Here is a 22422-nt window from a genome sequence, read left to right as displayed (position 1 = left end):
CCAACAGCAGCTTCCCTACACTTGCAAATGGAAACAGGGTGGGGGAGAAATTTTGTTGGGATCAAAGTGTGGGAGGGAAGAGTTAACCCACTGACTGCATGCTGCAGTTCTGATCCCCACTCCCAGCTACTAGTTTCAAAAGGGTGGTGGTGGAATGGGTCCACAAGTTTTTAAATGATGTGTAGTTTGGCCACATGGCATACTAAACCATTCATAAAACTGTATTGAAAAAATAGTGTTGTTTTATTTCTTAAACATTAATTAGAAATTAAACAAATGATGCAATCTTGAGCGGTTAGCTTGAAAAGAGATTTGAAAAGAATAGCACATTTCACTCAGTTCCTAATAATGATTAATGGATAGCACAGACTCAGTGCCTGCCCAGCTGTGGCTGGCAAAAAGACCAGAACTTCCTCCTACACCCACACACTCCCTCCCCTTGCTGGCTGGTAGTGCATTCATGGTAGTTTTCTTGCGAGGCAAATGGCTTAGGAAGTTCATCCCTTTCCAGGTGCTGCAGTTGGGGATCCATGTCACCTTTGATTTGTCCTCAGCTAAGTTGGCTAAGGATGGAGGAAGAATTTGCAGTATTGCCTGGGGGCTGCAGTACTGCCTCTTGTCCTTTCGTAAAAGGTCAGCTACTGAGCTTCATAGCTGAGTGGAGGCTTGAACCTGGTTCTCCCCACTTCTTCCTAACTTGACACACTAACCACTATGCCATGCTAAATACTTGGGGTGGTGGTTCTACTTCTGCCTGGAGTTCCACAGTGCTACATGTGCATGTATCATCTTCCTTGAGTCACTGTTTAGAAACTGCTGGTCTCACAGGCACTGTTGCTTTTGGTCCAGTCTAAGGGACGCAGGTAGCACTGTGGGTTAAACCACAGAGCCTAGGACTTGCCGATCAGAAGGTCGGCAGTTCAAATCCCTGTGATGGGGTGAGCTCCCATTGCTTGGTCCCTGCTCCTGCCAACCTAACAGTTTGAAAGCAGGTCAAAGTGCAAGTAGATAAATAGGAACCACTCCGGTGGGAAGGTAAACGGCGTTTCCGTGTGCTGCTCTGGTTCGCCAGAAGTGGCTTAGTCATGCTGGCCACATGACCCGGAAGCTGTCTGCAGACAAACGCCGGCTCCCTCGGCCCATAGAGCGAGATGAGCGACGCAACCCCAGAGTCGGTCACGACTGGACCTAATGGTCAGGGGTCCCTTTACCTTTTAAGGGCCAAAATTGATGAGACACCATTTATACAAGGAGTGGTGGCTATTTCAAGTGCATTGTAGGTGTGGGTACAAAACTGGATCAGGACCCCAGACCCCGTAAGTGTCCAGGGACAGCCCCCCAGATTTGCAGAAGCTGTCCCGGTTTCTGATTTGATCCCAGAATGTCCCACTTTTCCTTAGGACGTCCCTGTTATCTTCGGACAAAATGTTGGACGGTATGGACTTATGTTCCCCCCAAAGCAAGAAGATAAATAACTCTACAACCTTTAGAAGACGTCTGAAGGCAGCCCTGCACAGGGAAGTTTTTTTTTAATGTTTAATGTTTCATTATGTTTTATACAGTATATGTTGGAAGCTGCCCAGAGTGGCTGGGGCAACTCAGTCAGATTTGTGGGGTATAAATAATGTATTATTATTGTTGTTGTTGTTGTTGTTGTTGTATAGGACATCCCTATTTTCATCAGAGAAATGTTGGAGGGTTTGGGACCCTGGGTTTAACCTTATGCCCCAATCCACATCAAGTACCTGCTATTTGCACTGGAGAGCCAAGGCTTAAGGCTGCATACTTTGCGCCAGGGTGCCAATGCAGACTGCATCCCTCTACTGGCCATTGAGCTTTTAGAAGTCATTCACAGAGTTGCTAATTGCACAAATGGCATTTCGCCTAGTTTGACCCTTAGACTAGCAGCCAGCCCCCAGCCCCACAAGAACTGTTGAGCATGGGGGCTGAGGAAATGTTAAAAATGAAGGTTATTACAGAGCAGAACCAATAGCAAGCAAGGTATGAGTAGGGGAGCTTCAGGAGTTAAAAGGTGCAGATATTCACACTAACACAGGAAAACGAACTTCGCTTCTCGGCCTTTTGGCTAAGATCAAGTGATGTGTAGGAAAATGAACTTCAAGCAGATTTTGCCATCTTCAAAGGCAGCAGGCCCATTCTGCTATGCACCTGACAGCCATATTGAAGAGACATACAAAGAGAGGGAAGTGTTTCTTTTCTTGGTACATTCCTATCACTTTCCTAATCACATTGACAAATATAGCAACTTCTTGTCTGGACAGTGGTATATATGTCAAATAATGATAAAGTCCGCATCTTGAAATGTGGGTCTTGTAGTAAAATGTCCGTATGTGCTGTTTTGGTGAAAATAACTGTGCTACATGAATTCATATTTGACTGTTATAATGATATATTAAGCCTTTGCTCCTCTTTGTGTGCAAAACAAGTAGGGGTACAATTCATGAAGTATTCCAGCGCCTTTAATATACATTCAAAACCTACCATATTTTTTCCGTGTATAAGACGATGTTTCTTGCCAACAATTATTAGGCAGAAATTGGGGGTTGTGTTATACATGGATTGTGAACACAGAGGGGGTGGGTGATTGGAAGTGGTGGTGACTGGCTGGGTGAGCGACTGGCGATGGAGACCTCCCAAAAAAGCTCAACAAGTCGATTTCTTAATTTTGGATTCAAAAAAATATGGGTCGTCTTATCTTATATACATAAAAATACGGTATGTGTTCTGTACAATAAACACACAGATTACTCTGTCTTCCAATATGGTGTACGGCCTGAATCTCTTGCTTGAGATCAAGGGCAGGGAAAGATTTAGCCTATATTGTGCCCTCCATATGTTGTTGGATTACAACTCCCATCATCCCTGACGATTGGATATGCATCTGGGCCCCACATTGGCTACCTCTGAGTTGCAAGACCAGCTGTGGTGCAGGGTCAGTGTCCCATGTGCTGTGCAAAATGCCTCCATCCACAGAATAAAATGAGACCTGTCTGTGTTTAAGCCCATTCTTTGTCCTCGCAGCTGTGTTGATTTTGAAGAGTTGTCTTTGGGCATTTTAAATGGCCCTAACTGGCATTCCTGGTTTCTTTTCTTCAGCCGCCTTTGTGGGACATACCATGATCCACTAGGCTACATCAGCCTAGTCTTGACTATCACATGTTATACATTTTCCATAGATCCATTTCTGTTACCCGCTGCATGATCATGCTCTGCCCTGAAAACATTTAATTTAGAAGTTTCTAATGCAGTTTGTTTCATCTCTTTGCCAAAGGTATCATTCCTCCCCACACATAGGGGCTATTCATCAGCTGCCAGGTCTACAGAGCAGTTCCCAGTTGGCCTTTTCCCTTAAAATGACTAACTTCTGTGCCAGATTCATTCCTAATTTCGTGGGCTTCATAGTCACCATTTGTACTATTTCTTCAGGCTGTAGTTTCCTGGAAATGGTCCCAGAAGTCAAGCAACCAGAGTCACAATGTTATGAAGAATGTTTAGTGGAGTCTCCTGTTCTTTCGCACATTCCTCCTGTTATTACAGCCACTTCCTGCAATATCGATGGCGGAACAGGCTTAAAAGGTTGGGCCACATGATGATGATGATTGTGATGATTATGATGTCTCTTGCAGGTACCAAATGCTAATAAGGATATTTGCATGAATGCAGATCAGTAAAGTGCAAACTTTTGCCATTGCATCTTGGCTCCCAGAAACTGGATGTCGATGTGCTGGCAAATAGCCATGCAAAAAACCCCTGTCTTCTGTTTGGCTTATTCAATAGACTTTATGTTTTATCCCCAAGAAGTTAGGGAAATGTACTGACATTCTGATCCAGCTGTTCTTAGCCTGATTGTTAGCCCAGGGTCCTTTACAGCTGCTGTAGCAATTCAAATGCATAATCAGTGGGAAGCAAAATTAAGTGTGGTTCTGCACAGCAATTTATGTAACACGGTATTCTCCACTAATGCCCCTCTCCAGATAGAGCCTTCCATAGGGTTTGCTTAGAGCCAAACTAGATGTGACATTCATTGTGTGATTGCAGTCAATGTGCCTAATTCTTTAATTTAAGTAGCAGGCATGGAGGAGCGGGGAGGCAATTACGTCTTGGTGCACTGCAGTGGTGGTGATAGACTCCTGCCTTCGCCCTCTCCGTGGGTCCCATGAAAACTGTACCAGAAGCTTCTGTTCACAGTGGGAGAGAATTTTCCATTGGCACCAGAAGCTACAGGGAGACCATTTTCATTAAGACCTCAGCATTTGGCAGGGTGGGGGTTAATTTTGGGGATGGGCCTGGCAAAATGTAGTCCTACCCCCTCCGGTGCATGGCACATGCGTGAAAGTGGCTATCATTCTGCAGGTTTCTTTGTCCCTGCCAGTGACAGCTAATGAAATAGAACTGAGAAACACCCAATGTGATGATGCCGTAGCATGTAGAAAGCCAACCGTCACCAACTTAGTGCCCTCTGGGTATTTTGGACTACAACTCTCATGCACCCTAGCTAGACACCAGGTTGATAGAAGATGGAGTCAGTGAGGCTACAAGCATTAGAGAAGAAAGAATTTGACATAGTAATGCCAGTTTTAGTGGTTCTGCCTGGACTGAGTAGGCAGAGGGTTCTTCTACTGATTGCTAATTACATTACAAACGATAGTGGACCAAACAAGAAATGACGTGAGACACCCACGATCAGATCTGCTCGTCTTCTTTTCTTCGCTTAGAAGCTGTTGAACTTCCAGCATCTTGTGGCCCTTTTATTTCAGCAGGCATAAGCTATTTCTACTTTTATAGTTAGTATTTAATTGATTATATCTCTATGCTGCTTGCTAAGCTTATTGCACACCCTTTAGAGATGACGGTAATTAAGCCAATTACATATCAATTGATGAAATAAATAAAGCATCTGTTTGCCCTCCGAAAGACTTAGTGCACACTGCAATGACATTAGCAATTCATGTGCCATCTGGGGGGGGGGGGCAGTGTTTTACATACACACACACACACACACACACACACACAGAGCCAGGCACAAAACCAAACCCCTTTGCTCAGAAAACAGAGTGTCTCTGAAACAGTGGCTTGTAGTGAGAAAAGTAAAAAAGTGCTCTGGAAATAAAACAGTAATGTGCAAAAAAACAACAACAACCACAACAACCACAACCCAATAACCCGACTGCATGAAAGTGAAAGAAAAGAATAAGAGACGAAGGATATGAAACTCTGTCTGTTCTGCGGACCACAGTTTTGCGGGGATTTTGCCTCTGCTTTTTTGGACTTGAGAGGGAGGGAAGAGGAAGAGGACTCGCATGAAACGCTACTTTCCATGAGCACATTACTGTACTGCCGCTTTTGAAACGTTAATCTCAACTTTTCCTCCAGAGGACTTGAGTTTGTTTGATGAGGTGTCATGGGAATGTTGCTAATACTGTGCCCACATGGAAGGCCTGCTTCTGATTTGCAGCGAGGGCCTTTTCTGAAGCCCATATGCTTTGAGCAAATCAAGTGCTGATTATAAAGGCTGGAAAGATAGATGCCTTGTCCCTATGTGAACTTGGAGGAGTGGGAGGGACCGGAGGAAGGAAGAAATCCCCCTTTCCAGTAACCCAGAATGGAGGAGGGAAAAGAGGATCTCATTATGCTGCTGGCAGCAGTGCACACAGAGCCTCCCTCCCCCCTAAATATCAGATGCTTATTTACACAAATGCACACATCCCATCTTGTTATAAACTGTAGGGATTGTGCTTGCGTTGTCAGTAATGAGAGGAACAGCACAGACGGCTATTAAACGTAACTATCGTCCTGTTTTCAATTTCTGTATTCTTTCTCCACCAGGGCTGTTTAGAATTTTTCCAAAATAAAGGATTCCAAAAGAGAACCTCTTTAACATTCCAGCATGGTTTAAATTTGCCTTTTTTTAAAAAGAGGAAAAAAAGAAGTATGCTAGGGTCTGAATGTCATCTGATGTATTACAGTCAGTTACACAGTTTCTTCACCACAAACATTTTGCATCAAACGTGGTCCATTTACACTGCAGTCCTAGGCACAACACTTGGGAAGTAAATGCTATAGGCGTTAATGGAATTTCCTCCCAAGTAACGGTCACGATCCAGCCAGGGTTTCCTCTCTGCTGGCTACGGAGCAGCTTTTGCTTGCAGTGTTTTGCTCTCTTCCATAACTGACAACTGGACTTGGCTGTGAGACTTTGGATCGCAATCCATGTATTTAAGATTGGTGTGTGTTAAAGGAAGTGGTCAGACTGAAATGTATGAATATGATTTGTGCATTCTTGGGTATACCATGAAAACTCATGCTTCAGTTTTATTCTGAACCCATTGTTTTAATGCACACGGGCTCCTGTGTTATGCTTTTCTTCCTTTGGAATGCTACCTTTTGCAACCTGAGCATCTTCCTCACTTTGTCTGTGCATCTGCCCTGCCCCCTTTGCTTACTGCTCTGGACTTGACTCCTACCTCGCCTGAGCTATGTCACTGCCTCTGGTTCTTTCAACGGACTGTTTGCAAGCCTGACACTGCAGGACCCCGACTAGCGACTGCTGAAAATATAAGCAGACTCCAAGACTGGCCTTAGGTAAGAGACAGGTGGTTTTTTTAACCATAGTGAAATCTTTCAACATTTTCTGAGGGGTGTTGATAAAAGGGCAATTTAACCTTCGCCCTACAAAGTGGAAGTGGTTGGGTGCCTCTATAACCAGGCCACGACCAATGCATGGAGGATCTCAAGCCAACATTTCCACAGAAGCTGAAGAAATCTCAATGATTTTGTGCTACAAATGTATGTACAGTGGTAGCTCTGGCTACGTACTTAATTCGTTCCGGAGGTCCGTTCTTAACCTGAAACTGTTCTTAACCTGAAGCACCACTTTAGCTAATGGGGTCTCCTGCTGCTGCCGCGCGCGCCACTGCACGATTTCTGTTCTCATCCTGAGGCAAAGTTCTTAACCCGAGGTACTATTTCTGGGTTAGCGGAGTCTGTAACCTGAAGTGTATGTAACCTGAAGCATATGTAACCCTAGGTACCACTGTATTAGAATATCAGGAAAGCTTAAAAGAGACATTTGCAATGCTTTTTGTCTAATCTTAATTGCACAGTCTTCATTGCAGCAGAAAATTTGCTTTCATATTCCACATTTTGTCTTGAAGACCACAGACCACCACAGCCAGCATGGCCCAGCTATTCCAGTACACCTTCCCTACTCAGCTGTGGGACATTCCTGAGCCTTCCACTGCTCTTTGGAAAGCAAGCTGGCTCCATCCCATTTCTGGCTCATCCATCCAGTTGGACTCATGTAAAATTGTGAATGTATATTATCTGCACTCCATTTTAGAAGACAAATAGTCCCAGTTTTCTTGCCTCGAAAGGCTCCTCAAGAATCTTCCAGGTGATTAAAAACACACAGAGTTTCCCCTCCACAAAAGGGCAACATTCACACTAACCATGACCCAGATTAGCCGTGAGCAAACTCCTGCCATTCTGCTAATATAATTTGCATGCTCATGATGCAAGTGGCCTGCAAGGTTGCTTATATAATTCAAACACTGAAATATACAATCCAAAATTTTCTCTAGCAAATGATCATGGAAATCCTTCAAAGAAACCAACAAGCAATAAAAGAGACAGTAAGCCGTAAAGGCATAGCATCAGTCAAATGCTTGGGCAAATAAAACTCTTTCCATTTTGCACCAAAATGGTAAAAATATGGGATATATGAATCTGGGAGGGTATTTAGGGTGAGAACTTAGGCATTTGTTGCCAAAAGCAGAGGGAGGGTGCCGTGTACGCAAAATGTATGTGAGTATGGAACTGAGATGTGTACAGACAAGAATTCTGGAACATAGGTCTAGGATTAGACAAATATTGTGGATGCACTCCTGATGCAAAACTACATCGAATATGGCCATACAATTTCTATTTTAATATTCATATGTAGACTTCCCCCTTAGAAATTTTGGAGTCCTTGAAGTGGGGCTCGAAGGCTGTGAGGCATACAGAGACTAACAGCAGTTTTGAAAAGGAAGTTTTCCCCATCTCCCCCACCTCCGAAAGAAGACAAAACAGGGGCAACGTTTTACTAGCAACACATTGCAGGAGACGTGCATATCGTGCTTGGTAAATAGGACCAAATTTGCACATACGGGGTCTTTGCAACAAATGTCTGATTTCATAATTTTATTAGAAATGGATCATATCAAAATGCATATCGAAATATATTTCAGAGTTTTAGAAGTACATAGTGAAGTGATTCAAAGTATTACAAGACACATCTTGCTTCTTCCTGTAATATGCCAATTTTCTTTGTTTTAAATAAAGTCTTAATGGATATTAGCTACACTCATCATCCATGCATATTTACATATCTCATCTTGTACAAAGAATCATTCATCTTCACATCCATAGGACTATGTATAGCAGTTACATTTGTTAGTCCTATATTAAGCAGTAAGCTCATTATGCCCAGAGGAATTACATCTCATGCCAAGGCAATTTGAGTAGATGGAACAAACCCCTAATAAAAAATCTAGTCTAAAAGGAATGTTTTTAGCTGCAGCACACTTAAAAGAAAATATTGACTTAAGTAACATTCCACTTTTCTACCTCTCCAGACCTTGTCACCTTTTGATGATCCTTGGACGAAACCTGCACTTTATTAATCTGTTAAACGTGAGTGACAAGATTGCTACAACGTGAATGTGTCCTGTATTGTATTGCAATTTGCATTCCATGGAATTAAAATTATAATGCAATGAAATGAAGTAAAAGAAGCAATAAAAATACAGTTTTAAATTGATGTGAATATTTAATGCAAACATGCCATGGACCACTTGAATGAAGCTTGTGGACCAAAGGTCTATGGACCCCTGTATGGGAACTCCTGGCTTATTTCATTAAGTCATGTCATTGACTAGTTTGAAACATGTAGGCATTATAGTTGTATCTCTTTCTAAAGCTGCTTCAGGTAACATAATTCCCGGCATGACAAAGAGATTGAACATGATATTGCTGAAGTGTTATCCTTAACTGATTGTCCTTCAGGTTAAAATCCCTGCATAATATTGTTTTGATGGATCTTAAATTCAAAGATAAAATGAATTGCTGTCATTTACTGAGTCATCTTGCTCATTACTGCCTACACGGACAGGCTCTCTGGGATTGCAGATGGATAGATATCTTACCCAGTCCTTCCTAGAACAAAACAATGCACTAGCCTTGAGGGTACTTCAAGAGTAGAGATGACCAAATTATTTGAAGAACATTCTAATATACTAAATATCTCTTAGTCTTAAAGTGATGTTGATTACATTTTTATGAAAAATTAAACAGATACCTTTGGTAGACATGAATTTTTCACATGACTGAATTTTTGTGTTAATTATTCTCATAATAGCAAGTCACTTCGCTCTCACCTGTTCTTCCATGTATTTATTGTTACTTATTACTAAAGATGATTCCCCCCCTAAGAAGTAGAATCCAAACAATTTTTCGGGGGGGGGGGTGTTGATCTCCACATGAGGTATATCTTGTTCTTTGGATAAGATAGAGCCTTTGATCCCTCTGCAGGCAACACATGGAGAGGAAGGCGTGTGAGCTGTCTGCTATATATTGCAAGTACAGTATCAATCATTTTTGAAAGAGTGACAGCTTTCTGGCAAAGAACGTTTGGGAATAGAGTGGCATCAAAAAGATAGTTGCATGCAGCAATGAAAGAATGTAAATGCAAACTTGAGCACCAAACAAGACTCTATTGCAAGCTAAATCTTGTATTCCCCAGCCCTTGGACAGATTTCCTCAGAACAATTAAGGGTTTGTCTGCACACAGCTAACGTTTTCAAATGCCCTTGTAGTCTCAGTCAAGCATGTTTCATTGCATGTTTATGAATGAAGTAGGAATTCTAATCTGTGTGACTATAAATGTTTACTGTATGTATATATGTACCTTTCTATGATTGTTTCCCAGCTGTATAAATGAGTGTCCACTTATCAAGGCTTTTTTCTTTTATTTGTTTAATGTGTAGATCACCTTGAGATGGTGGTTTGGAAGGCAATTAATAACTGTCATAATAATACCTTTCTGTCTACTTATCTGGACCTAGGAGTATCAGACCCCACAAAGTGGTCAGGTTTCAGGGTATGCAGGAATATTGGCTGTCAGTCTTAACAGAATATTTGTTTATTATTATTATTATTATTATTATTATTATTATTATTATTATTATTAATAATACCTCCCTTAAATCATTTCTACATCCACAAAATAGAGGCTGACACTGAAAAGAGGTCAGATTATTTTTATTTTCCATAGGTATATCAGCAAAAATTAATCAGCAAAATATGGTTAATGTTGTTTGTAGGCAGAAGTTGAAATAAACTTGGAAATGCCATAGAGGTGAAAAACTGACTCTCAGGCTCACACAGCTGGTGTATAACAACAAATACTAAGACAGGCTTATCATGTTCCAGCTTATGTGTTACATATTTAGATTTCTTTCTAACTTTTCCCAAGGGCTCAGACTGATTTGCAATATATCCCTATCTCTTATTACAGCCTCCTATACATTTACTAGGAAAATAAGCTAAGAAATAGGGCAGGTCTGGGTCTTTTGCTGAAGCATAACCAAAGCAGATGACACACTTTAACAAAACGGCAATTGCTGTAAAAATGCTGGGGGAAGGTGTTGTCGCCTTGTGGATCAGCCCTAATGGTTGGGCTGAGATTTAAAAATGGACCTTCATTATCCAAATGCTCTACCTATCATATGGCAGGAATTCTATGTTACTATGCAATTATCTATGACAGCAGTGTCACATGTTCAAGCGATGGCTGAAGTTCTCATGTGACAGACATTGATGTATGAATCATAGAATCATAGAATCTTAGAGTTGGAATAGACCACAAGGGCCATTGAGTCCAACCCCCTGCCAAGCAGGAAACACCATCAGAGCACTCCTGACATATGGTTGTCAAGCCTCTGCTTAAAGACCTCCAAAGTAGGAGACTCCACCACACTCCTTGGCAGCAAATTCCACTGTCGAACAGCTCTTACTGTCAGGAAGTTCTTCCTAATGTTTAGGTGGAATCTTCTTTCTTGTAGTTTGGATCCATTGCTCCGTGTCTGCTTCTCTGGAGCAGCAGAAAACAACCTTTCTCCCTCCTCTATATGACATCCTTTTATATATTTGAACATGGCCATCATATCATCCCTTAACCTCTTCTCCAGGCTAAACATGCCCAGCTCCCTTAGCCATTCCTCATAAGGCATCGTTTCCAGACCTTTGACCATTTTGGTTGCCCTCCTCTAGACACGTTCCAGTTTGTCAGTGTCCTTCTTGAACTGTGGTGCCCAGAACTGGACACAGTACTCCAGGTGAGGTCTGACCAGAGCAGAATACAGTGGCACTATTACTTCCCTTGATCTAGATGCTATAGTCCTATTGATGCAGCCCAGAATTGCATTGGCTTTTTTAGCTGCCGCGTCACACTGTTGGCTCATGTCAAGTTTGTGGTCAACCAAGACTCCTAGATCCTTTTCACATGTACTGCTCTCAAGCCAGGTGTCACCCATCTTGTATGTGTGCCTCTCACAAGAACCTAGTCTTGGGCATCAACAATCCTCTTTTTGCAATCAACAGCAGCATTTCCTATACCTTGGCAATGGATTCCGTGAAGTCAACCAAGAGAACATAAATGCTCCTTTCACCCCAGCACACACACAGAGAGAAAGAGAGAGTGTCACAACAGAAGACAGGATTCTGATTAACTCTGAAACCAGCCACTGCACTGTCCCAGGAATATGATCCAAACAGGAAACACACACCAATTACATCAAGACGAGTGGCATATAGCCACATCATTCTGGCCCCATATAGAAAATCAGAAGCATATCCTTAGGCAATTTGTGGTAGGAACTTTTCACAAATAACACTCAGAAGTCTTCTCAGAACTTGGGATTTATCTCTGCATTTGGGCTCAGACCTAGACACCCACAATTGCTGATTTCATCTTCACGGCCTTGAGATTTGGATTTTTTTCCCCCAGACCTGCATGCAAGCACAATGACATGTACACAATCCTTTCCCCAGAGCTAGCTTGCCTTGGGCCCCCCAAATGAAGCTGTTAATATGGGGCTTCATATGCTTTGTGTTTATTTATGGAGACTTAAATAATAACTATGATAAGAATTTAGGTAGCCTAATAATATCACATTATAGTATCATCGAAAAAGCACAGGCGCTCTTGTTTTTGCATGCTTGTTTCAAGCTGGGTTGTTGCAACATACGCCTGTCTGAAATGATTCCGGTGAGCTGGAAAACTCAACTGGTTCAAGCCACAGCTTTTTGATGGCTATTTAAGGCAACTAGTCCACACTATTCTATGTTGCCCAACCTTTTCGATACCATGTCCTTTTAAAGATCCTTATCATTATTGTCAAAGCGGGAAATGAGCAAGAGACGACCTCGTGTATCTGAAAGACTATCTTACTTCATCCCTTTGTACAGAAGCTGTGCTGGGATGCAGAAGAAGATGGAACCCAGATTCCAGCTTGTCAAGACTAGTGCCAGCGTATTCTTAGAAGTAGATTTTTGGCTGCGAAATGGAAGAATCTTTCCACTTTAAGAGGATGTTGCTAAACCAAGCCATTTTGGCATGCTTCTTCTAGGGAATTGAATTTTTTAAAATAACAGTATTGGTGTTCTCTCAATGTATTTCCACACATTAGGCTTAAGTGTAAAACCTACATTGACCAGACTACCCATTCATATTATAAATACCTCTAGGCTGCATTAACAATGATCAGACATAACATAAATATGAGAGAGGCAAAGACTATTTCAGTCTTACATATGAAAACACTCTGAGATATAAAGTCTATAATCTTGAAGCCATTTACTCTGCAATAGTAGTACTGAAATTAACTGGACCATTTCCACCCCAATTGGCTTGACAATCAAACATTTCAAGGACTGGTTTGCAACCAGAGATATATCAGTTGACTTTGAACTAAGAACGACATAATGCTCCTTCACTTCTTCTTAAAGGAATGAATTCCAGCTCTCAAAATGTATCATCACCTTGCAAATGATCTCAAAATTGCACGCTCTCTCTCTCTCCTTTAAGGAGTTTGCCATTTGTTTCAATGGAAGATAGTCCACATCCTTAGACCACTTACTGTGCTTCACAGAGCGATCTGAACCACATTCATTCATAAGTATGTCCCACTAAGTTCAATGGGATTTACTCCCAAGTAAATTTGTTTAGGATTGCAACCTTGGACTAGTTTTTTCCACCAATTTATTGGTCTCCATCACACATTAAACTTGTTCACAAATCACAATGGCCACAGGTACAAGCTGTCTCCACACACGTACAAATGTTTGTGTGAAAGGATGTACACATGTTGATTTCTACAGTCCCACTATTTGCATATGCAGATAGCTTATATGTTAAAATGAACAACTGTTACATTCCATAGCGACTCATTCAATGTAATGCATGAGAATCCTCTTAACTGCATAAGGAGTGCTTCACTCCAATTAGTAGCAGTAATTCCACACAGCTAGAATTCTATGCATTGGTGTGGATATCTGCACTGATGAAGCATATAGATGGGAGTTGTTTGTGTGTGTACTTCTATTAGATCATGACTTCTAATCCCATTTGGGTGCAGGCCTAAAGATAAACACTGTTTCCTATTAATTATATGAAGTACCCATTCAATGATAAATGGATGAAAGGAGCTACTGTACTACTGTGTTTCTATAGAGTTTGTCCAAGGAAGTTAGAGAGGGCTGCTGTGCTCAGGTTCTGCTTTTGGGCTTCTCATAGACATCTGGTTGACCATTGTGAGAACAGTACCCTTGACTAGATGCACCACAGGCCTGATCCAACAAGCTCAAATGATGTTCTTAGTTTTTCCAACACAGACACAAAGCTAACTAGCCTGTAATAGTGTAGTTGCTCTCTGTCCTGTTTCCACTTCCTGCCTGGAATCCTCCAGCCTTCATGTATTTGTAAGGTGGTCTGGTTTTCTAACCCTATCCTGGTTTTGCATACTACCAGTCCGCAGCCCTTATCTTGTCAATATTACCTACAATGTAGGATTACCTACATCTTGTTCCTGATTTTTAACAGGTAGTTTATAAGGCACATGCAGACTCCAAGGCACTTCTCTATATGGACTCTTACAAACCTAAACCCTTCTGATTTTGTTTCCTTTCACAACGGTGTGTCTTGTATAATCTTCTGTTATTTGTCAGGAACTCTGAAGTGACTAGCTATATTTGTTTTTATGATACCATACTATTGTTTTTATATTGTATTTTTGTGTACCACTTGGAGATTTTAAAATATTAAGCAGTTTAGAAATCTTTTTAAAAAATGCTTTTCTTCTGCTCTGGAGGGTAGGATTCGAACCAATGGCTTCAAGTTGCAAGAAAAGAGATTTCAACTAAACATTCGGAAAACCTTTCTGACAGTAAGAGCTGTTTGACAGTGGAACAGACTCCCACGAGAGGTGGTGGACTCTCCTTCCTTGGAAGTTTTTAAACAGAGGTTGGATAGCCATTTGTCATGGATGATTTAGCTGAGATTGCTGCATTTCATGGGGTTGGACCAGATGACCCTTGTGTCCCCTCCAACTCTCTGATTCTATGAAATAAATTAATAAATTTATTTGTAACAATTATTATAATGAAAGAATCCACTTAGCTACTATATTATGGAGTGTTGTAACCACAGAAGTTATATAACCCTATAGGTCACGAACTGTTTTGCAGTTCCTCGATCTGTGGCCGGATTTAATCCATACGTCCATCAAATGTAGTTCATTATCTCAGCTTTTCTCTCCTTTGTAGCAAAGACATCAAAAACATCAATGCACCTTAAAAGGACGAAGGCAGATAACTGATTTCTCAAGTGCCAAAGAGTATTGTAGAGCCCTTTGATTCATTTCCTCTCCTTCAAGTTTACATTGGTATTATTTGATCTATAACATGCTGTCAGCACAAGACACATATCTCATTACCCTTGTATAGCATTCATTTAAAACAGTGACAGTAGGATCTGTCCTAGGAAACAATTATTTTTCTGTTTATTCAGTTAGTTCCGGTTCAGTCCTATCCATCTTTACTCTGCAGAATATATCATCAGAATTGTAGACTACAAGTGTCTGATGGAAACATCACCCTGTGTGTGGGGTTCTTTAAGAAGAACAAGAATCTTTGTTGATTTATTAGAGCTGCGCTTCCCTAAAATCACATAAAATAAAGGATATACACTATGTTTGAGGAGGTGTGAAGCTCTGGGATAAAGCAATCTTTTAAAATTAATGGAGTTCCTTCAAATAGCATTCACTCAGCAAATAATCTCTATGGATGTTCTTTTTAGATGGGCACAAACAACTGTGCAGATTGGGATGCTTTTTGTGTTGACAACTGCACCCCATATCTATCTACTTGTCTGGTTGTTAAACCAGAAGGTTGGTTGTTCGAGCCCACCTAGGAATGTCTGTGGCAGGATCCCTGCATTGCAGATTTGTACTAGATGACCTGAGGGTCCCTTCCAACTAAAAAATAAATAAATCAAATCTATGAGAGAGACTGCAATTTCTGATATTGCACCGAAGTACCACTGTTTCGTACCTATTTTGAGTTTTCCACTTACTGCCTAGATTTAACGTTGTGTTTTCTTTGGATTGTGGTCTAAGCAGCTCTGGGGAATTTCTCTTTTTAAAAGGCAGGGAGTGAGAGAGAGCGAGAGAGCGAGAGCAGACCAAATCCATTTCTAATACTGCCTGCCAGTGCAGGTGAGGCATGTGGGCGGGGAGCCACTTTCCTGCAGCAACTTCTTTCCAGCGCTCCCACAGCACTTCAGGCCAACCATTTCCCAGCCTGATTAGCACGTGCGCGTTCGGCAAACTGCGTGAAGAGAGAAAAAGAAGAATCTCTCTCTCTTTCTCCACCCTCAATCTGATCGCGTCGCTTGTTTGTTATGGTGGGGTCTATTGTCCTCCCCGCAAGCGCGGCAAAGTTGTCCTGATGTGAGGCCCCCACTCCTCCTGCGGCCCAGAATCCCGTGGCATCGGGAAAACCGTCGGAGGAGGAGGCCCTGCCGCCTGCTTCGGCTTCTCCCCCATCCACCCGCCGTGCCTGCTCGCTTCCCTCGCTTGACCTTCCCAACATGGCGCCGCGCCGCCCCCTTGACGCCGACGACGCCCACAAGGGCCTCCTCTGTGGGCGGCGGCGGGGCGGGCCCCGGGGGAGAGAGCGCAGGCTTGGCTGGCTGGCTGGCGGGGTGGCTTTTGAGACGGAAAGAGCCGTTGCTATAGCCGAGAGAGAGAGAGAGGGTGCGTGGAGGGAGGGGAAAACAGTAGCGAGGCCTTCTGGCCGACACTGAGGGAGGACAACGACGACAGCGGCGCTCGCTGAGGTGAAGCGAGGCTTCGCTTCCCGCCTCGCTCCTGAGGAGGTGGAGTAGGAGGAGAGACGGCGACTGAGGGCAGCTGCCCGGGAAGCCGCCGCCTCCGCACCTGTCTCGCACTCCCGCCGGCCAGACGGAGAGAGAACGAGGGAGGGAAGGAGGAGGAGGAGGGCGGCCGTAGTGGGTGTAGCCGGCGCCGAGCACCTGGCCCCGTCCCCCGCCGCCGCAGCAGCCGCTCCTCCTCCTCCTGCCGCCGCCTCCTCTCCCGCCCGCCTTCCTCGCTCCCTCCGTCGGCCGCCTCTCAGGGGAGTCCGCGCCGCGGCGGCAGGAGTGGCATCAGGGCGAGCAGCAGCAGCAGGACGAACAACAACGGTGTCAAGGCAGGCCGGGAAGCTGCGGGCGGAGCCGTTTCGCCCCGAGAGGAATATTCTCTCTCTCTCACACACACAGACACACACAAGGTCCCTTCTTAAGCCGCCGCTGACATAGTTGCGGAGAGCTTTCTGCTTCTCAAGCCGAGGGGTGGCGGTTGTTGTTTCGGGCGGCGGTGCAGAAGTAACGAGGGGCTGCCGCTCTCTGCCGCAGGAGCCAGAGGAGAGGAGAGGAGCTGGAGCCTCGGCCAGTGGGGGCAGGATGAACCCCAGTGTCACCTACGCCAGCCGCAAGCGGCGGAAACCCGTGCAGAAAATGTAAGTGGGTCGGGTGGGTGGGGTGGATGTTCCTGAAGAGCAAAAAAGGGTGCCTTTTTTCTCCATGCTGAGGTCTGGATTTCCCCTCCCCGCTCCCCTTTGCAAAGCTGTCGCCTCTTTTCTCCACACACACACACACACACACACACACACACTGCACGGCTCTCCTCCTCTAATTAACCCCGATTCCCTTTTCCCTGTAACCTTGTGCGTTGCTTTGCTGCGAGCGCATCGCCTCCAAACCCTCGTAGTGCCCGCATTGCAACTTTTTGTATTTTTGTTTCTCTCTCTCTCCCCCTTGTAAGGTTATGCTTTGCTATTGCGTTCCGGCAGTTTCTTCAGCTTGTCGATTAGCCTTCAGTTGTGGATCACGCCCCCTCCCCCAATTGTATCTATCTATCCTATTATTATTATTATTATTGGTTCCAAATAAGGTACCCTGGAATAACTCTTAAACATGTGCAAAGGGATTTGGTGGCCCGAGTTAACCGTTTGCGCAATCTGTGTCATCCCTCCTTACGTTGCTCTGGTAGAAACGCATTTGGTGACTCCCCTAGATGTTTGTAAATAATTTGTAAAGGTCTAAAGGAGCCTCTTGTTCTTCCGTTGAAAGGTTTAAGTCTTAAGTTTAAGGCAGTGCTCATTGTTTTATTTTGTTCATCTTGGAAAATCTGGGCTGGGATTCGGAATGGCCTGCCATGGGGACCGTTCTGGAGCTTGTTCTAAATTTGTGGTGACAGGCTGTGATTTAGGGAGGGAAAGGCACTCTGCGCATGCACAGGGGCAGCTTAGGAGCTACATATATTTCAGCAGTTAGTTGTGCTGTTGGAAAGGGATTCCTGGGCTGAGTTGCAGTAAAATTAAGCCTTGATTCGGGGCCCTATTTTTGTCAGGCTCTGATGACCCAGTTAAATTCAAACAGCTGATTAAAATCAGAACAAGGACTGGGAGGTGGGAGGGGATGAAGGAATGATTTGAGTGTAAGGCTGCATCCCTGTGCACATTTACCTGTGAGTAAGCCCCACTGAACATAATGTGACTTGGTTCTGGGTAAACCTGCATTGGGTTGCACTGTCGGTCAGTGTGGCTGGACTCCCTGACCAAGGATGTCAGCAGGCATTTAAGGTGATAGTCTGGCAGTCTGTGTAATGTAAGTTTAAGATAATTATCGAAAGCTTGCGGCAATGGATGTAGCTTTTGGCTTATTTTGGCTGTGGGCTGTGACTTGTGCTGTCTTAACAGGGATTGCTGGTTAATATATGGTGTGTGTGCAGAAAGCCACGTTGTGCTGACTGTGCTTCTGCCACTGCAGTGGGCTTGTCTGTGATTCGAAGACGATCATTTACTCATTTGCTCAGCTTGGTTTTATGATGATTATATTGTACAGTATTGTGATTTGCCGCTCTCTATCTCACCACCGTAGGCCACAATGTTGTACAGTGTCAGTCTCCGGAGCAGCATCTTGTTGTTGTGGAGGCCAGGAGTATTGTGATACAGATGGAATAATTTAAGTGTGTCAGTAATCCGTGCACTTTTTCGTATTTATTGTAATGGTTGTAATTCTTCAAACGAGGCTTTACAAATGTAAAATTGTACAATGTACATGTTTACCAAGCTGTCAAAGCTATGTACTTTCAGATAGATTGGTTTCATCTTTAAGAGAACGATAAGCAATCGTAGGAAAAAATGGATTTATATTTTTAATGGGTGTGTAAATTCTGATCCTAGGAATATATGGAATCAATAGTTAATTAAAAAAAAAGTTAATCATAGGTATGAAGGTTTACCCTTTGGTGTTTGATTTAAAATTGATATTTAGTAAAAAAAATAATCCTTTTTCTGTAGTGTTTATGAGTACCACTTTTCACTAATCTGTGTTTATTGGTTAAGTAGCACTGCTGATGAAATATTTATTCCCCAGCACAAAGTAACTGTACTGAGCTTGGTGGGATTTCCCAAAGGACTTCAAGAAAGATTAAATGGAATGGTATGGGAGCGGTCTGTGCTGTGTTAGCAATTTTAAAGTTTACTAAAGTGCATACCAATGTTTAATGTAGATTGTGGAGTCTAACTGGTTAGCCTTTTAAAATTGTTAATAGGAACAAATGCAGGAGGAAATCCATTGGAATAATGTATACAAATTGAATTCTATAACTTTGGCAAAGCTAGTATTGTCCTCAAGGTGCTAGTGTTAACCTTGAGATGCAGGATTTTTTTAAAAAAATAATAATAATCCTAGTTTATTTTTCTAAACCAGCATGAAAGTGCTGGGGCAGGGGGTTGGCAGGTGTTACTGCCATGCAGTATAAATAATTGGGGGGGGGGGGTTGCCAGTGTACTTTATGTATCTGACTTCACATTACAGTACTTGAAAGTTATCTGTGCTTATTAAGTAGCCTTAGGTACATTATGTAGTAGTTTCTGGATTCTAGAAAAGCAGCACTCTCATAAAAAGGATAGCCATTATGTCTCCAAAGTTTACTTTAGAGGTGACGGTTATGCAACACTTAATGTTAAGTAACATTGTAGTTTGTCTTGTAAACAGAAGCAGGCTCCTGATGTGCAAATGTAGTAAGTTTTTAATACTGTATCCTATAGAAAAAAAGTCTAGCATGTACGGAATAGTCTTAAAGTGGTTGTTGCTGAAGAGATCCCCTTGCTTCTAGGAAAAACACTCAGACTCACTAATGTACTATTGTGAGATACAACTACTGTACCAGCATATCATGTGAGGAATGTGAAATCTTTGGAAGCTTGTATTTGAGCTTCCTTGTTCTCCACAGTTTCATGTCAAACAGGGTTTGTTAGCTATGTGATTGTTGACTTATGAAACAAATCAGGCTCACGACAAAGTTAATTTAATAGGCATTCTACTTAATAGAGCACTCCTCTTGATTTACGAATCCAATTCATGTAGGAAGGCAACACTTACACTTAATCTTTGTATAGGATTAAAGTTAACAGAATTCCTTCCTTCCTGTGTCTACATTATGGTACACATACACTAATACTGTATATACAAAAGATACATACTCCAAAGGAAAAGTGCTGTAGTCGGTTGCAATGTAGAAATATTCTTTAGGGCTACTTGTGGAAGTAAAAACATTCCAAACCAGTGTTGTTGAAGAGTAGACAAAACACTTCCTTAGAAAAACATTTTTTAATTCTTACACCTGTGAATAAATTTCACTGAATTCAGAGGAACTTGTTTCTGTGCTTAAGATTTCACTGCTCCCCTTTCAGAGGTATGTGGAGCTCTTAATATTTATTTATTTTATTGCATTTATATTCTGGCTTTCTTTGAGCTTGCTTAATGGCAGGCTTTATCAGTATGGCAGGCTTTATCAGTATATTTAAGTGCTCTATTGATGTGTGGCCTACCCCCCACTGTAGTATAACATGACATGTATGTGGTGCTTTGCTCCTTCATGAATACTGATTCATTATACAAGGAGCCAATTGAAGAAAGCCCTGGTTTGATGTGGTTCATGCCTCCACCCGCCTTTTTGTTGTTGTTGTCCCATTAGGAATATGAAATAGAAAGAATATAGGTTTACATATGGCTTCCCTTCTGTACATTTTCTTTGGGCCTTTTGAAGCCCATTATGATACTGGGTGCAACTTTTTATTGGAAGTGCAGAATGTTCAGGATATAAGTGCTGGCTTTTATCCCTGCAACTGTTACAACATTCTGTATCTAAAAAGGGCAAATAGACTTCCCAGTCTCCTAGGCCTAGCATACAATGAAGAATGTCCTCACATTCTGATGGAGCTGATATCATTCAGGGGACAAAATGAATTGGCAGCCCCCCACCCCCACCCCCAAGTCTTGCTCTCATACTGGGACAGTGGGGCTATAGCTCGCTTGAAACTGCCATTTGTAGATTTGCTGGTTACAAGATTCTGGCATAAAAGCTGACAAGTTATTGTGTGTATATTCAGTGGGTCATACGATTGGGTTATTTATTGGAATCTGGCAGGGGGCAGTCAGATAATTCCCCCCTGTTGTTTTGCCTTCCCTTCTGTGGCTTGATGAACCTCCCTGCAGCATGGTTCTGGGAATTCCTGTCCTAACATGTTTTTGTTTTTTCCCAGGCTGTCATTCTTGGCACCTTTCCTTGGCTAAGAACTGAAAGTGTTATGTGGCTCCTTTTCATTTCAGTACTAGTGTTTATGAATGTATTTAGGATCAGAATTAATTTTAGATGTCATTCTATGGTAACATAATATATATACTTAAAGGGTTTTTTTAATGAAACATTAATTAAAGAGACAGATTCAACCATTGTTACTTTTATGGACTTGGACTAAAATGTTTCAAAAGATTTGCATTTAATTTGACTTTTCAGTGGTAAGTTGTTTTTGTTTAAGAACCATGTCATATGTTGATGTGGGAAATAGTGGAATAGTTTCATCGTCATATGCTGCCTATATTCATCCATAGGTGCACAGGGGAAAGTATAAAATTGTGAAACATATCCACCAACACTGTCAAATGCACATAAAATATTATTCCTCTACCTTAAAAACATGGCAGGCATGATTTTTGGCATCTGGGCATGTGCAGACTCAATTTCCGGTGCCACAGACATGTGCAGATGCAATTTCCGGCATCATGCTGTGCCAGTCCGGCCCACGGACGATCTCCATGGAAGAGATCCAGCCCATGGCGGGTAACCCTTGCTGACCCCTCCTTTATTGTGAACTACTTAAGAGATTCTCAGCATAAATTGGTATAAGCATTTTATGAGTAAATAAGTGGACACCTTTCGCTTGCTGATCACCATAACACTGTCATGGAATTCTACTCAATATTGAGCCAGAGCAGAACTCCAATGCAGAGTAAAAACATGTTGCAGGATTCCCCAAAAATAGACCAGAGGCAATTAATATTTCATCCAGCAGAGCATTACTGCTATGGAAGGCAAATGAGCATAATGGTCACAAATCCAATACATTCAGGATTGGCACTGCCCATAAAAAATCGAGTTGCAGCAGATTTAACATAAACTTACAAGAACTTCTAAGAAGTCTAAAACCGTAACACAGGTTAAAAGGTATGAAGAACCCCCTAATTATTCTGGGCGCATGACCTGATGTGTAATTCTACTTAATACCGTATTGACCACAGCAGATCTCCAATAATAGAGAAGGAGAAAGTGAAACCCAGGCTCCTTCTGGGCTTACTTTTATGGGCACATAACATTAAAATTATTAAGCCATTTTCTTTTTGCCTTTTATCTGTTGGAGCATTTGAAAGCAGGTGATTGAGGCCTCGAACAATAG

At 42.4% G+C, this 22422-nt stretch overlaps 1 protein-coding gene across 1 annotated transcript in view; it reads left to right on the top strand.

Moving 5' to 3' along the window:
- The first annotated feature begins 16298 nt into the window (after positions 1–16298).
- AHR (aryl hydrocarbon receptor) overlaps positions 16299–22422 on the top strand; it is a 48325-nt gene continuing 42201 nt past the window's right edge. The window contains exon 1 of the mRNA XM_081164463.1: positions 16299–17136. Coding sequence (XP_081020589.1) covers positions 17081–17136 — 56 coding nt within the window. The 5' untranslated portion in view covers positions 16299–17080. The remainder of the gene's footprint in view (positions 17137–22422) is intronic.

This window comes from Podarcis bocagei, assembly GCF_964188305.1.
Source record: "Podarcis bocagei genome assembly, chromosome: 12".
NCBI lineage: Eukaryota > Metazoa > Chordata > Lepidosauria > Squamata > Lacertidae > Podarcis > Podarcis bocagei.
Note: the sequence above shows the minus strand (reverse complement) of the source record. Positions and strands in the feature narration are given on the sequence as shown.